The following is a 14,331-nucleotide window of genomic DNA, read 5'->3' as shown; positions in this document are numbered from 1 at the left end:
CAAAATTAGGAAACAGAGTAAAATCAAAGATTGTAGGAAAACATGATCTGGAAACAAGAAATGAAGCATGGGAGCAATTGACTAAATTTTATGTGGTCAACAGTTTGTTCATTACAAACACATTCTTCAAGAAACCAAGGACATCATCTGTATATGTAGACATCACCTGATGGCCCATATTGAAATAAAACTACATAACTGGAAGCAGAAGATGGAGACACTGCATTCCCAATGCAAAAACCATACTAGGAGCAGATAGTGGGACAGCCCATGAACTGCTAATATCAAAAATTAGAGTAAAGCTGAAGAAGAACTCTAAACTAACCATTATGCAGAAATACAACCTGAAGAATATCTCCACAGAATTTAAAGACAATGTGAAAAATAGATTTGTACTATTAAGCCTAACTGACTGGGAGCCAGAAGAACTCTGGACTGAAGCCAGGGACATTGTCGGGGGGGATGTAAAAAGACACTATCTGCAGTCAGAAAGAATGAGAAGCCTCACTGAATGACAGATAATACTTTTTCACAGACAAAAAGCAAAAGTAAAAGGTGATAGAAATAGAGTGAGAACCCTGAATGTAACTGTTCAATGACTTGTGTGCAGGGACAAAAAAAGAACTACAGCGCGCCCGCGTCAATTGAATGGGACATGCCGCCCCTTCCGCCCCGTGCGCGCACTGTCCCATTCAATTGAATGGGCACGTGTGCCCGTTGCGCCCCACGCGCCACTGCGCCGCCACACTGCTGTGCACGAGCTCCATTGTTTACAATGGGGCTTGAGCATAGGCAGAATTCGCCTTACGCAGAGGGATCCGGAATGGATCCCCGCGTAAGGCGAGGACCCACTGTACTATAATAATCAATGCAGCGAAATAGAAGGTGACAACAAAAAAGGAAGAATAAGAGACCTCTTTTGCAAGATCAAAGAAATCAAAGGAAAATTTAAACCAAGAGTGGGGATGCTTTATTTGAACATATTACATGACCAAGTAGAATAATAATAATAAAAAACTTGATAGAAACAATACACTATAGAGATGAAAGGATAACAGATTCAATCAGGGAAGAATCATTTGAAGATGAATCGGCAATTTTAGTAAGTAGAGTGGAACTCAGAACACTTGTGAGAAAGAAATCACCAGGAATAGATGGTATAGTAATAGAGCTGTTTCAAGCTACAGAGACAGAATCTACTCTAGAATCTAACTACACTAGAATCTAACTGAAACCAGTCAACAAATAGGGAAAACAAAGGAATGACACACAGATTTGAAATGCTAAATATACATTCCAGTACCCTAGAAAGGGAAAACCATGGATTGCAGACCATTGCATTAATCTCCTAGGCAAGCAAAGCGATGCTCAAAATTCTATAACAAAGATTTTTTACCATATATAGAGCAAGAAATGCCAGATGTTCAAGCTGGGTTTAGGAAAGGAAAAGGTACCAGGGATCATATATATTGCAAACATATGTTGGATAATGGAGTACACCAAAAAATTTCAGAAGAAAATCAGCCTGTGGTTTGTAGATTAAAGGAAGAAATTGTGAAAACTGGAAAGCATGAAAACTGAAGGAAGAAACATCAACAATTTAAGATATACAGATAACACCATACTAGTAGCAGAAAAAGCAGACTTGGAATAATTACAGAAGAAATTCAAGGAAGAAAGTGCAAAGGCTGTTTCTTAAAGTGAACATTAAGAAAACAAAAATACAGTGGACCCTTGTTATACGCTGGGGTTTGGTTCCAAGATCCCCTGTGTATAACAAAATCCGTGTATGCTCAAGTCGCATTAAATATAATGACATAGCAAAATGGTGTCCCTTATTAAAAAATTGAAAATCAAGGTTTGATATTTGAAATTTATAGTTTTTTTGAACATTTTCAAACCGTGTATGCTTGAATCCGTGTATAAAAAATCCGTGTATAAGAAGGGCCGACTATGATGACCAACGATTACTTGTTGTTGCTGTTGTTGTTGTGTGCCTTCAAATTATTTCTGACTTATGGTGACTCTAAGGAGAATCCATTAGGCGGCTGGGGGTTGTTTGTGGGGGGAATGATAGATTTCTTGAAAGGTGTACAAAACTTTAATATAAACAATGAAGAAATTGAAATATATAGTTAAAGATTTTCCGTATCCTGATTAATTCATTAATCAGAATGGAGCTTGCAGTTATGGAGTCAGAATAAAACTAGGATTTGGAAGATCAGCTATGAAGGATCCTGAAGTGTAAAAATATATCACTGAATACTAAAGTTAGGATGGTCCATGTTATTGTATTTCCCATTTCTATATACCTGGTGGCGCAGTGGTTAAATGCCTGTACTGCAGCCATTCACTCGAAACCACAAGGTTGCGAGTTCAAGACCAGCAAAAGGGCCCAAGCTCGACTCAGGCTTGCATCCTTCCGAGGTCGCTAAAATGAGTACCCAGACTGTTGGGGGCAAATTAGCTTACTTGTTAATTAGCTTACTTGATGTTCACCGCTATGATCTTTGGAATAGCGGTATATAAATAAAACAAATTATTATTAATTAAATTATATACTGTTGTGAAAGATGGACAGTTAAGGTCTTGAAACCATGCCCTATGAAGAACGGCTTAGGGAGCTGGGGATGTTTAGTCTGGAAAAGAGAAGGGAAAGAGGTGGTATGATAGCCCTGTTTAAATATTTGAAGGGATGTCATATTGAGGAGGGAGCAAGCTTGTTTTCTGCTGCTCCAGAGACTAGGACCCAGAGCAATGGATGCAAGCTGCAGGAAAAGAGATTCCATCTCAACATTAGAAGGAACTTCCTGACAGTAAGGGCTGTTCGACAATGGAACAAACTCCCTCGGAGTATAATGGAGTCTCCTTCCTTAGAGGTCTTCAAACAGAGGCTGGATGGCCATCTGTCGGGGATGCTTTGATTTAGGTTTCCTGCATGGCAGGGGGTTGGACTGGATGGCTCTTGTGGTCTCTTCCAACTCTATGATTCCAAGAAAGCTGATAGGAAGAAAATCTATTCATTTGAGATGTGGTAGTGGTGAAGAGTTCTACTGATACTGTGAACTGCTAAAATGACAAATAAATGTGTCCTTGATCAAATCAAGTCTGAAAAGCTAAGATGACTAAACTGAGACTGTTGTACTTTGGACTTATCGTGAGATTACAGGACTCATTAGAAAAAACAATATGGCTTGGTAAGGTAGAAGGCAGTAGGAGAAGAGGAAGACCACATTCCAGATGGATAGAAATGGAAGATGGATCAAGCAAGCAAGCCAAGACCTTGAGTCTGTAAGACCTGCAGATGAGAGGATGATTTGAAGATTCTCATTCATAGGGTCACAATAAGTTGAGATTGATATGATAGCAGTTAACAACAACAGAGTACTGGTGTGATGCTGTTTTCCTATATTCCAGGTTAATTAAATGTTGAATCAGGCAACAGGAGGATGGGAAACCATTGGTACTGCTATCTAACTGGAGCCACTGGGCCATGTTTCCCCTCAGGAGGATTCAAAAGCAGACTGAAAGCTCTTTCCCATATCATAATTCAGGAGTGGAGGCCTCACTGTACCCGCCATTGACGCTCACAAACTGGAGGTTCTTTTTGCTGGCCAGAATCTCTGTAGGTTCCTCCTTCTTTTTCATGATTGACCGGATCCCTGACGTGAATGAAGCTGTGGGGATATTGAAGAAGAAGACAGCAGTCAGGCAAGGGTGGTTCCCTACAGGATTATTAATGCCTCTTCCCAACCCATATTTCTTACCTTGATCCTCTCCTTCAGTCTGGGTATTTAATTTAGATTCTGTTGCTTGCTCTGCCTGGAGAGAGTCAGTAGCTGAGTGCTCAGCTTTCTCAAATGACCTCTGAGACTCTGAAAGAGGAAAAAGACAACAACAGCATCAGCATTTGCCTCTTGGTATCTCTCTGATTTGACCCACAGTGGAGAAGGAGAAAGGCAATGCCTTGGGAATCCTGAGTGAAGCTGGACATCCTGGCTTGGTCTTTCCCCCTGCTGACCCCACCATCTTCAATTCCATTAAATGCCAGGTAAGTTAAGGTGAATTCTTATTGAACTGGTTCACAGTGGGGTGGGGTGGGGTGACTAGATAAACTTTAGGTTGCCCTGAATCTTCCAGGAAGATGAAGAATTTTTTGAGAGATGAAAGAGATCAGCAATGAAAATACTCATGCAAATAATGATTAATAAATGGAAAAGTGATTGGCCATTTTAGGGATGTTATTCACCGACTTTCATAACTGTGTATACTGGCCTCTATAAATTCTTGCCAGCAACTAGAATGAGCATCATATGGCTGGGGACAGAAGTGGGAGAAATTCTATGCCCGAAGGAAATACAGTTCCCAAAAGATTAAGAAAATCCTCCTCCATTCCTCTCCTGAGGCTCAATCTCTCCCATCCTAGTAGTCCCCAATGGCACTCACAGTGATAAAACCTGTCACCTTCTCTGGTTTTTATAAATCACTGGATCACTGCCCATGGGATCACTGCCCTTGACTAGGCTGTCATACACCTGCCTTGTGTCTTATTTTACAGGTATCATAGCTAAGGTGCGTTACAGAGCGCCCAAGAAGGGCGCTCTGCCACCGCCGCCGGTTGCTGCGTCCGCAAACCGCAGCGGCCAAACTGCGCGGTTCCCAGATGCAGCCGAAAAGAAGTGCCAAAATGGCACTTCTTTCTGCACCCTGGAAGTGGTGTCGCGAGGCGCTAGTCACGTACTACGCGTCCGCGACGTCAAAATGGTGGCCCCCGTGTGCAACGGGCGCCGCCATTTTGTACGGACTCGGTCCATACTAGGGTTAGGGGCATCAGGAAGTGACACCCCTTTCTAACCCTAGTACAGACCCAGTCTGTACTATAGGCCCGTCTGTAACGGGCCTTAGTTAACTAAGTAGATTATACCTCAGTTAACCAAGTAGATGTGCTCCTGGGCATTACTTCTTTAACAGAAAATTTGATAGGAGAAGCAAAAAGAATAAGGATAGGTTCCTAAGCCAGAAAAAAACAAAATCAAAAAAGAGCAGTTAAACATGTTTTAGGAAAGTTTTTATTCAAAACTAACAAAATGCATGTCAGGATGACCAAACCAACAGCTCCATCCCTGCTATAGGCTATTCATCCCAAGGTGACTAGAAATTCCCTTTAGCTTTCATATTGGAGTTTCTTTGTTTCCAGAAGAGCTAATAGCACACCTCACTGATCCAAGTGAAACCCAACATTGGAAAGAAAAACTGATTTCTGTTGGACTTTCCTGAGATGTGGAGCTCAGGTTGGTCCTTGTCCTGTGAGAAATCTTCTCTTCTCCAATGTTTTGTATGTTATAAATTTGGCCGATAATTAGTTTCCAATAATCTTTTCATTCCAGGACCTTTGATCTCACCCTGGGAACTTGACAGGCTATTTTAAGAGCTTCTTTTTCCTTCAGTCCTGCTGTAAGCAGCTGGTAAAAAATGACCATCATAGTTGCACGCAAGTCTTTCAATATAAAGTGAGAGCTTTGCGTAGACTGGCAGATCAGAGACAAAACATGAGGCTACATATTATTTCATGAGCCAAGAGAGAAGAGGATACTGGTGGAATTCCCTACCAGGAAATGCTGGATCTTTTCCTAGAAGACTAGTTACTTTTTGGCAGTGAGAATTCATCTGGTAGGAGCTAACATTTAAGCTTTTGTAGGATAGCCCTGAATCTTTCATTTCTGAGCAATAGCCAAGGGGATTGCAAGGTGCTTAAAAAATTCAGAGCATAGACCTATAGCACTGATTTGACTATAAATTGCACAAGATCATTTACCATATACGCTCTGCTATAAATCAACTTCATGTATAAGTCAAGGGAAGGTTTTGGGGCCAAACTTGTGGATTTTCATATGAGCTGTGGATAAGTCGAGGGTAAAATTTAGGGGCATGTAACAAAGGATATATGAAGCAAATAATGCCAATGAACTTACAAAATTCCAGCAGGAATAACTGTTTGTGCTCACACTAAGTGCTGGATGGATGAGAGAGTCGAAAGGGGGGGGGGGATCAATGCTTCCAGGCCAGATTACACTCTTCCGTTTGACCAGGGTTAAAGTACAGTACTTACATTGACCAGTGGATAAGTTGACTCAGATTTCTTGGGTCAATTTTTTGACTAAAATTTCTAGACTTATACATGTGTATATACAATATATATGCAAATTTAAAATGACTACAATTAATTTTAATTTCACAAACATTGTGAAAAGGATGCTTTTCCTAGGCTTCCAAGGGAGTTCAAAAACCTAGGGATCTTACCACATGGGGAGGGAAGCAGCCAATTCCCTTACCACACAGGAGTGAAGCACCAAAACTCCATGGATAAACAGGGATTAAATCAGGGACAATCCCAAAAGTAAAAGTGTGTGATTTTGGCCTGTTACAGACTGCCAAAATAAAGCTGCTTTGGGTCTCTTTGGAGGTATGCTATTTAAATGATGCATGGGTCCTAAGCGTCTGGAGGTTGCGCCAAAGCCACACTCCATTCCTAAGCACTGGAGGGCAGCTTTGGTGCAGCTTCTGGATTCTTTGGACCCATGGATCATTTAAACAGCATACCTCCAAAGAGACCCGAAGCAGCTTTATTTTGGCAGTCTGTAACAGGCCTTTGTCTACTTTCTGCATGGGTTAATGTTGGATTAATGCTCAGTTAGCCTGACATGTCTGAAAACAATCCCTCTTTTGTGGGTTATTCCAGGATCTAAGCCCCGTTTATCCACGGGATTTGGGAACTTTCTTCCCATGTGATAAGGTTCCTAGGAGTAGCTGCTGAGAGGGTCCTTCTTTACATCTCCAGGAAATTTTGGGTGGTGCCACCAGGAGAAGATCTGAAGTCCTGGACAGACTTATTTGGGGACAGATAGTCTTGCCCTAAGCGTTTCCCACACCTCCCACATACTGTATATCTCAAAAACAATTTAACCTTCAGTATTCTCTCCTTAGAGACTAAGCACTGGCTATACCTGTTGCAAGCAAAGAAGATCCCATGCAGTCTGTTCCAATAAGGACTGCTCAGTTTACCTTTCTTTAGCAACTCTTAGTTATTCTTGTTGTTTTTTTAAAAAAATGCTTTCTGTTAGTGTTTTGCAACTCGCCACTAACATGTCCATGTTATAAGTACAGTCGGCCCTCGCCTTACGTGGGGATCCGTTCCGTATCCCTCCGTGTAAGGTGAATTCCGCCTATGCTCAAGCCCCATTGGAAACAATGGGGCTCATACATGGAGGAGCGGCAGTGCGGCGGCGTGCGGGGCGCAACAGGCGCGTGCGCCCATTCAATTGAATGGGACATGCCGCCCCTTCCGCCCCGCGCACGCCCCACGGCTTGAGCACGGACATGTATGTTTTTCTTCTCCTCCTTCCATAACCTAATTTGTGCCAAGATGTCATCAGAATTTAGCTAAGGAGCCTGTTTTTATTTCCAGGGCTAAGAAGCTCTAAAAAGGGTATGGAAATTTCCAGGACTACGGGGAACAACACTATCCCCTCCTGGGAGTGTGGAGGCTCTCTGCTACCCATTATATTATCAGAAAGAGAACTGCCCATCTACCTCCATTCAGGGTGACCAGATGTCTTCATTCTCTGGGACCTCTCCTCCCCTTCCCCCTTTTTATACTTAACTAACAGTTTCTAACACCACATTCTGCTGTACTGGCACTCCAGGCTTCTTACAACAAATAACAAAGTACCAGTATCTGCCTTCCCCCTAAGCCTATCCAGTCTATAGCTAAACTAAATATTTTGAGCCCACAACTCTTATTTCTCCTAACCCATTATCCCCATCCTTTCCAATATCTATTTACTTCTGATAGAATCCAAGGATTCTAACAGTCTGCCCCCCCCAAAAAAATCACCCTATTAACAAATCAGTGAACATTAAACATGTAGAAATGTAAAAGTTAATCATATGGTGGGGCAGGTTTATTTGGATATTTTTGATGGAATTTAGCTACCAACTGAGGGGCATTAACAGGACGGTGATGGACCCATTCATCATGGTCTTGTAAAAAGTGTTTCCACCTAATCAAACATTGTATTTGACCCCAATGAACTCTAGAGTCTAAATTTTTGGCCACTTCAAAATGTTGTTTGCCCTCAATCATCATGGGCAGGGGTGGATGGTCATCAGTTTTCCAGCACAAGGTGTTCAGGTCCAGTTTTAGCAGGCTGAAGTGGAAAACAGGATGAAAATGTCTATAAGACTTAGGTAAATCAAGTTCAGCAGTTACATCATTCATCAATCTCTTGACTTCAAAAGGCCCAATATATTTTGGTCCCAATTTTTTAGAAAGATGGCAAGTTTTTAAGTGCTTTGTAGACCAGTACACTTTGTCTCCGGGTTTAATAGCCCACCCTTCACATCTCTTTTTGTCAGCAAAATGTTTGTATTCCTTTTTGGCTGCTTCTAAGGCTGTCACAATCTTAGGAACACCCCTCCTTGATTATAGCAATCCATTGCGACACCAAAATAGGATCAGAGGGTTCAAGTGACAACGAAGGCAAAGTTTTAGGTGCATAGCCATATATAGGAACTCAAATGGAGAGCTGCCCGTGCTCTGATGAATAGCACTATTAAAAGCAACCTCAGCATGTGGCGATAAATCAACCCAATCATCCTGAAGGTAATTTGTGTAACACCTTAGGTACCTAGCCAACTAAGAGTTTGTTTTTTCACTCTTGCCATCTGTCTCTGGATGATGGGATGTGCCCAAGGCAACCTCTACTCCCAATTTTTTCTGAAGACACCTCCAAAACTGAGAGGAAAAGATGCTCCCTCAATCGCTCACTATTTTGTCTGGTAAACCGTGGTATTTATAACAATTCAGCCAACTGGGGGCGTTGGGCACTCCCTTGCAAGCAACTAAGTGTGCTTGCTTTGAAAACAAGTCTACCACTACCCAGATGCCATTTCTCCCCTTACTCTCCGGCAAGTCGGTTATAAACTCCATGGCTATGTGTCTCCATGGCCCAGTTGGTGTGGGTAAGGGGTGTAGTAAGCCTCTCGGTTTTCCAGTCAATGGTTTAGCTCTGGAACAAGTTGAGCATCCTTTCACATAAGCGTCTACCTCGCCCCGCATTCCTTCCCACCAATACCATTGGCAAATTTTATGCCAAGTTTTTGAGTATCCCCAATGTCCAGCAGTTTTGGAGTCATGACACAGGCCTAAAACCTTTGCTCTCAAACTAGCAGGTACATAAATTTTGTTGTCTTTAACCCACAACCCCTGAGCGTTTTGTTGAAGTTGTTCTTTGTGTTTACACAGCCACTCATCCGTGGCAGAAGCTTGTTTGATTTCTATTAATATCGCATCTAGGGTGTCAGAGGAGTCTGGTCGTGTGCGTTTGCCCAGGCTACGAGTCACCACCGCTAGACCCAGTTGTTTCAGGGTGAACAGCGTCTGTACTGGAGGCTGATCTTTTCCTGCATGTTGGGGGAGTCTAGACAAAGCATCTGCCAACACAGTTTGTTTTCCTGGGAAAAAAATGAGTTTGAACTTATATTTGTAAAAGTCCTTGGCCCACCTGCACTGTTTGGGGTTAAGTTTCCTGGGGGTCTGGAGGGCTTCTAGGTTACGATGATCAGTCCACACTTTGAATGGGTGCATGGCTCCCTCCAGGAACCGTCTCCATGACTCTAAAGCCCATTTGATTGCAAAAGATTCCTTCTCCCAAACAGGCCATGAAATCTCACTTTTTTTTTAATTTTCTGGACAAATAAGCACATGGCTTTAAAGCTCCTGATTCATCCCGTTGTAACAGCACTGCCCCTATGGCATAGTCACTAGCATCTACCTGTACCACAAAAGGTTTGCCTGAGTCTGGATGTAACAGGATTGGTTCCGAACTGAACAGGCATTTTAGTTGTTCAAAAGCCTTTTGGCAGCGGTCAGACCAAGCCCAGGCATGGAGGGTTTTGGTTTAGTCCCTTTTCCTATGCTTCCTGGCCCCTTCTCGACCATTATTCCCTTGGTTTTTAGCAGATCGGTGATGGGTAAGGCAATTTCAGCAAAGTTAGGGATGAACTGTCTACTGTATAGAAACTGGCAAATCCCCCCCAAAAAATTGTACTTGTACTATGTGGCCACATTCTGGAAAAATTTATTTCTGATGTTTTGCTTTGCAACTGTGGCTGGAATTTTCAGAGGTGCCTTCAGAGAAGATGTTAGCCACAGGTGCAGGTGAAACATCAGGAATAAATTCTTCCAGAATGCAGCCACATAGTCCAAAAACCCCACAGAAATCTATGGATGCTGACTGACTGTGTGAGTCCATGTTCCCCAAATGCTTATGCAAGAAGGTGAAGAAAAGCAAACCCTCTTAGAATCACATAATCCTGGAGTTGGAAGAGACCCCAATGTCCCTCAAGTAAAAAAAAAAAAACCTTCTGGTATGCAGGAACTCACAATCAAAGTACCCCCAACAGATGGCCATCCAACCCCTGTTTAAAAATCTCCACTCCATCATTCTCCAAGGCAGCATCTTCCACTGTCGAACAGCTCTTACCCTCAGAAAATTCTTACTAAGGTTTAGATCCAATCTTTTTTCCTGTAGTTTGAATCCATTGCTCTTGTTCCTGTTCAGTGGAGCTGATGGAAACAAGCTTGCCCCATGCTCAATATGATATCCCTTCAAATATTTAAACAGGGCTGTCATATTGCGTCTTGAACTTCTTCCTCCATGCTAAACATACCCAGCTCCCTAAGTCTCTCCTCATAAGGCATGGTTTCCAGATCCTTCACCATTTAGGTCACCTTCCTCTGGACATGATCTTGTGTACTTGTTTCATGTCATGCAAAATGCACAATTTCTCTTAGCCACCTCCTTCCCATCTGTCCTGGAGCATCTTTCCTTCAGAAATGCCCACAATAATAGGTAAACATAATATGCAGGCTATATGTAATGGAAAAAAGGAGCAGTTGGGGACAGTGGGAGAGTATTTCTCCTCCCTTCATGGCCAGGATTTTGGGATCTTATGAAATAACTGCATAAATGACAATTTTACAATGACTGGAAATACTTGAACTTAATTCACATTGTTTTGTTGCATTACTATTTATCTTGAGCATTTAGCAGGGAAAGGATAAACAAAATAGAGATGAGACACCTCTCTGAGAATTGGCTAGGCTTGTGGGAAAATATGCCAAATATTCTCTTGTCTCGGTGTGCATGCTCTCCTCCCCTCAAAGAAAACTGATCAGACATCCCACTCCTTTACCTGTTAAGTCTTGCTTCCCATTCCCATCCTCCTCTGTGCCAGCAATGCTGATCTTTTTCACACAATGGAAAACAGAAGGAAGGCTTGCTGGTCCCGTATGGACAGGGAATGTGGTCTCCATCACTTCACTGCTGCAATAGGTGGCACAGTGCGGCTTCTTTGCTTCATCAGACCCTGCATCTTTGCCTACCAAAGCTCTGAGGCTGGCATAAGGCTCCTTGGTCTCGAGGGTTTGTGCTCTCTGTGGCCTGTGGTCCATTCCTGTCGCTGTGCTGGCTACAACCTCTGGCTCCCTCTCTACTTGGACAACCTTGACTGTATCCACCCGCATAGGGGCATCCGGTGGGCCCTGGGAAGCCCCGTGACCCCAATGTCCTGGACCTTCTTCCTCTACTCTCCATTCTGTCAGGAGACCCTCATCCCTTGTGGATGTTTCTTTGTCTTCCTGATCCTTGCCCTGATGCTCCAGTTTTTGATGGGCAGCCTGGAGTTCTTGGAGTGCCCTCTTCAACTGTGTCTCTAGAACAGCAATCTTGGTAGACAGGGCTTGGACAGCTTGGCGCTGCCGTTCCTCCTCAGAGGAAGGCAACCCCAGCTCTTCCTCCCTGACTGCCACCCCAACATCACATCTCCCTACTTCCCCATTCCACTCTCTCTCTTCAGCTGACCTACTCACACCCTCTGACCTCATTTCCTTCTTGTCCAGCCTGACCCCAGTGTCAGGCCTTGCTCTGCCCTCCTCTGCATTTCCACCTGCCCCTTCCTCAGGGATGTCTATGTAGAGCTCCCCCCTGGACTTGCCCTTACCATACCCCCCAGGATGCCCCAAGAACTTCTGGCTTTTGAGCTGGACACTAAGTTGCCGCTTCTCCTCCTGCAGCACTGAGATCTTCACTTGAAGCACAGGAATCATCTTAACCTGCTCTTCTAACTGGCGCAACTTCTTCAAGGCCACAGCCATCTGCTCCCGGACATGCTGGAGGTGTCCTGGGGTTGCGGAGACTGGCGTTGACAACCCAGAACCAATTGGTGTGAATTGTCCTGAAGCGCCTGGCTGTGAGCCATTGTAAGAAGTCTGGCGGGAAAGGCTCTGGCTTCCCACCAAAGAGCTTGTTGACCCAGATACACTGCTATGGAGGCTCCCAAGGCCACTTGCTCTGGACCTTTCCCCATCTCCTGAATCCGCCTGGTCTTCCAACTTCTTCCTGGCATCCAGCAAGGTCTTCTCCACACGGGCATTGAAAGTTCCCGGTGTGGTATTGGGGTACTGTGGGTAGAAGCTTCGTCCACAATAAGAATAGGAAGAATGGCGACTGTCCATGCTGACGTTGGAGCAGAGGGACTCAGTGGAAGTCCACCACGAACCTGTGTAGCCATAACCCCGAGGCAATGAACTGTAGCGTGGTCGCCGATGGACCGGGATCCGCTTAATTGTGTGACCTTTCTCAATATCATCTACATACTTGAGAAAGTCCAGGTCTAGGCGGTAGCCATAGGGGGTCTCCACTGAATAGGGCAAATCCTGCTCCTTCCCATGGAAGGCTGTAGCAGAGGTGGGATTGGGCTTCCCTGCAAAGCACAAGGGAAAAGAAATCAGCTTAAAACACTGCTTTCTCATCTGGTCCAAGACTCTTGTGAAGGGACCGACCATTTCCATTACATACTGGTACCATCATATTTTATTCAGATTTATCCAGTAATCTTTTGTTTGTTTTATTTTAACCTTTTTTTATCAAGTGTCTAATGCCATTGTGATTTTGTCACCAGTACAAGATTGTTGTACAAGTACATTGTTTTGTTTGAATGCCTTCTAATGGATGTTGTGCCACAGACAAATAAAATTATCTATCTACTGGTGTCATCATGCCCTAGTTCAATAAATATATGTAAAGTTTCCAGACTACAGCAACCTAAGATCTCAGAATATGTGTACATATATTCAATGGGCCAGTTTAGTTTGCTCCATGGACAGTTTTTTAACTCGAAACAGTTAATGTTTATTATTATTCTATGGCATTGTAGCAGTTCCCTCAGTGGCACGAGTTTCAAGAGTGTCTAGAATTCTTCTTTCTTGGCTAATTCCACTTTTTAAGTTTTTGCAAAGCTATGTGTATAATACTTAAATGTGCTGTCTCAATTAACCTGTCTACATCCATAATAAATGCCTCAACAATTTATCCACAGTTAAATACCTACACAGGTATAAGAAAGCACCCATGACCCCAGTAGTTACCCTTGATTTTATCACAGAACTATCTTCATGTAGGAGCTCAGCAAAATATGGGGCATCGTCTGCCATCTAGCTGTGTAAGTTACTACCAAAAAATGAAAGATGTAAATTGTAAGCCTTGTTGTTGTGTGCCTTCAAGTCGTTTCTGACTTATGGCAACACTACCATGGGGTTTTCTTGGCAAGATTTGTTCAGAGGAGGTTTACCATTGCCTTCCCCTGAAGCTGAGAGCATGTGACTTGCCCAAGGTCACCCAGCGGGTTTCATGTCTGAGCTTGGAATCAAACCCCGGTCTCTGGAGTTGTAATCCAACCCTCAAACCACTGCGTCACCCTGGCTCTCATGAATTTTTTATGCACAGGTATACACAGAAACTGCTGCAGAGCCAATATAAGTATTGTGTATCAATACATCCTTAAGTACCAAGTTGTAAAGACAAACAACAATAACAATATGTCTCTGCTTGTGAGTTTCCAAATTTGGACATCTAGCTAAGTCCTGTTAGAGGAAGAATATAGACAGACCTAGATGTTATCCATCAAAAAGCAATTTACATGCACCCACCTGGGAAAACCGCCTCCATGTGTAGAACCTGAGCCATTCTTTAATACTGATCCAAATTCACGGGCAGAAGAAACAGAGAGGTCTTCGCAGAGCACAAAGAACATTCACACAACCTGCAAGGGAAGTACACATACTGTTCATATCCACTTCTGCCTGGATCAAGCTGCTGTCAGACTGCTTCCCACACATAAAACATTGTTAGGAATAGAAAACTGGGAAATTTTGATATTACAGAAGCCAGGCCAGTTGCCAATATCACCTTTTGTATCCAAAAATGGTTA

At 43.3% G+C, this 14,331-nt stretch overlaps 1 protein-coding gene across 1 annotated transcript in view; it reads right to left on the bottom strand.

Annotated features, from left to right (window-relative positions):
* KANK2 (KN motif and ankyrin repeat domains 2) overlaps positions 1-14,331 on the bottom strand; it is a 132,095-nt gene that overhangs the window by 19,272 nt on the left and 98,492 nt on the right. Inside the window, 4 exon segments of the mRNA XM_089489069.1 lie at positions 3,575-3,677; positions 3,768-3,875; positions 11,257-12,825; positions 14,051-14,163. Of these exon segments, the coding sequence (XP_089345195.1) occupies positions 3,575-3,677; positions 3,768-3,875; positions 11,257-12,825; positions 14,051-14,087 (1,817 nt within the window). The 5' untranslated portion in view covers positions 14,088-14,163.

Source organism: Sceloporus occidentalis, unplaced genomic scaffold, assembly GCF_023333645.1.
Source record: "Sceloporus occidentalis isolate IW3139 unplaced genomic scaffold, rSceOcc1.0.p SCAF_1, whole genome shotgun sequence".
In the NCBI taxonomy this organism is placed as follows: domain Eukaryota; kingdom Metazoa; phylum Chordata; class Lepidosauria; order Squamata; family Phrynosomatidae; genus Sceloporus; species Sceloporus occidentalis.
Note: the sequence above shows the minus strand (reverse complement) of the source record. Positions and strands in the feature narration are given on the sequence as shown.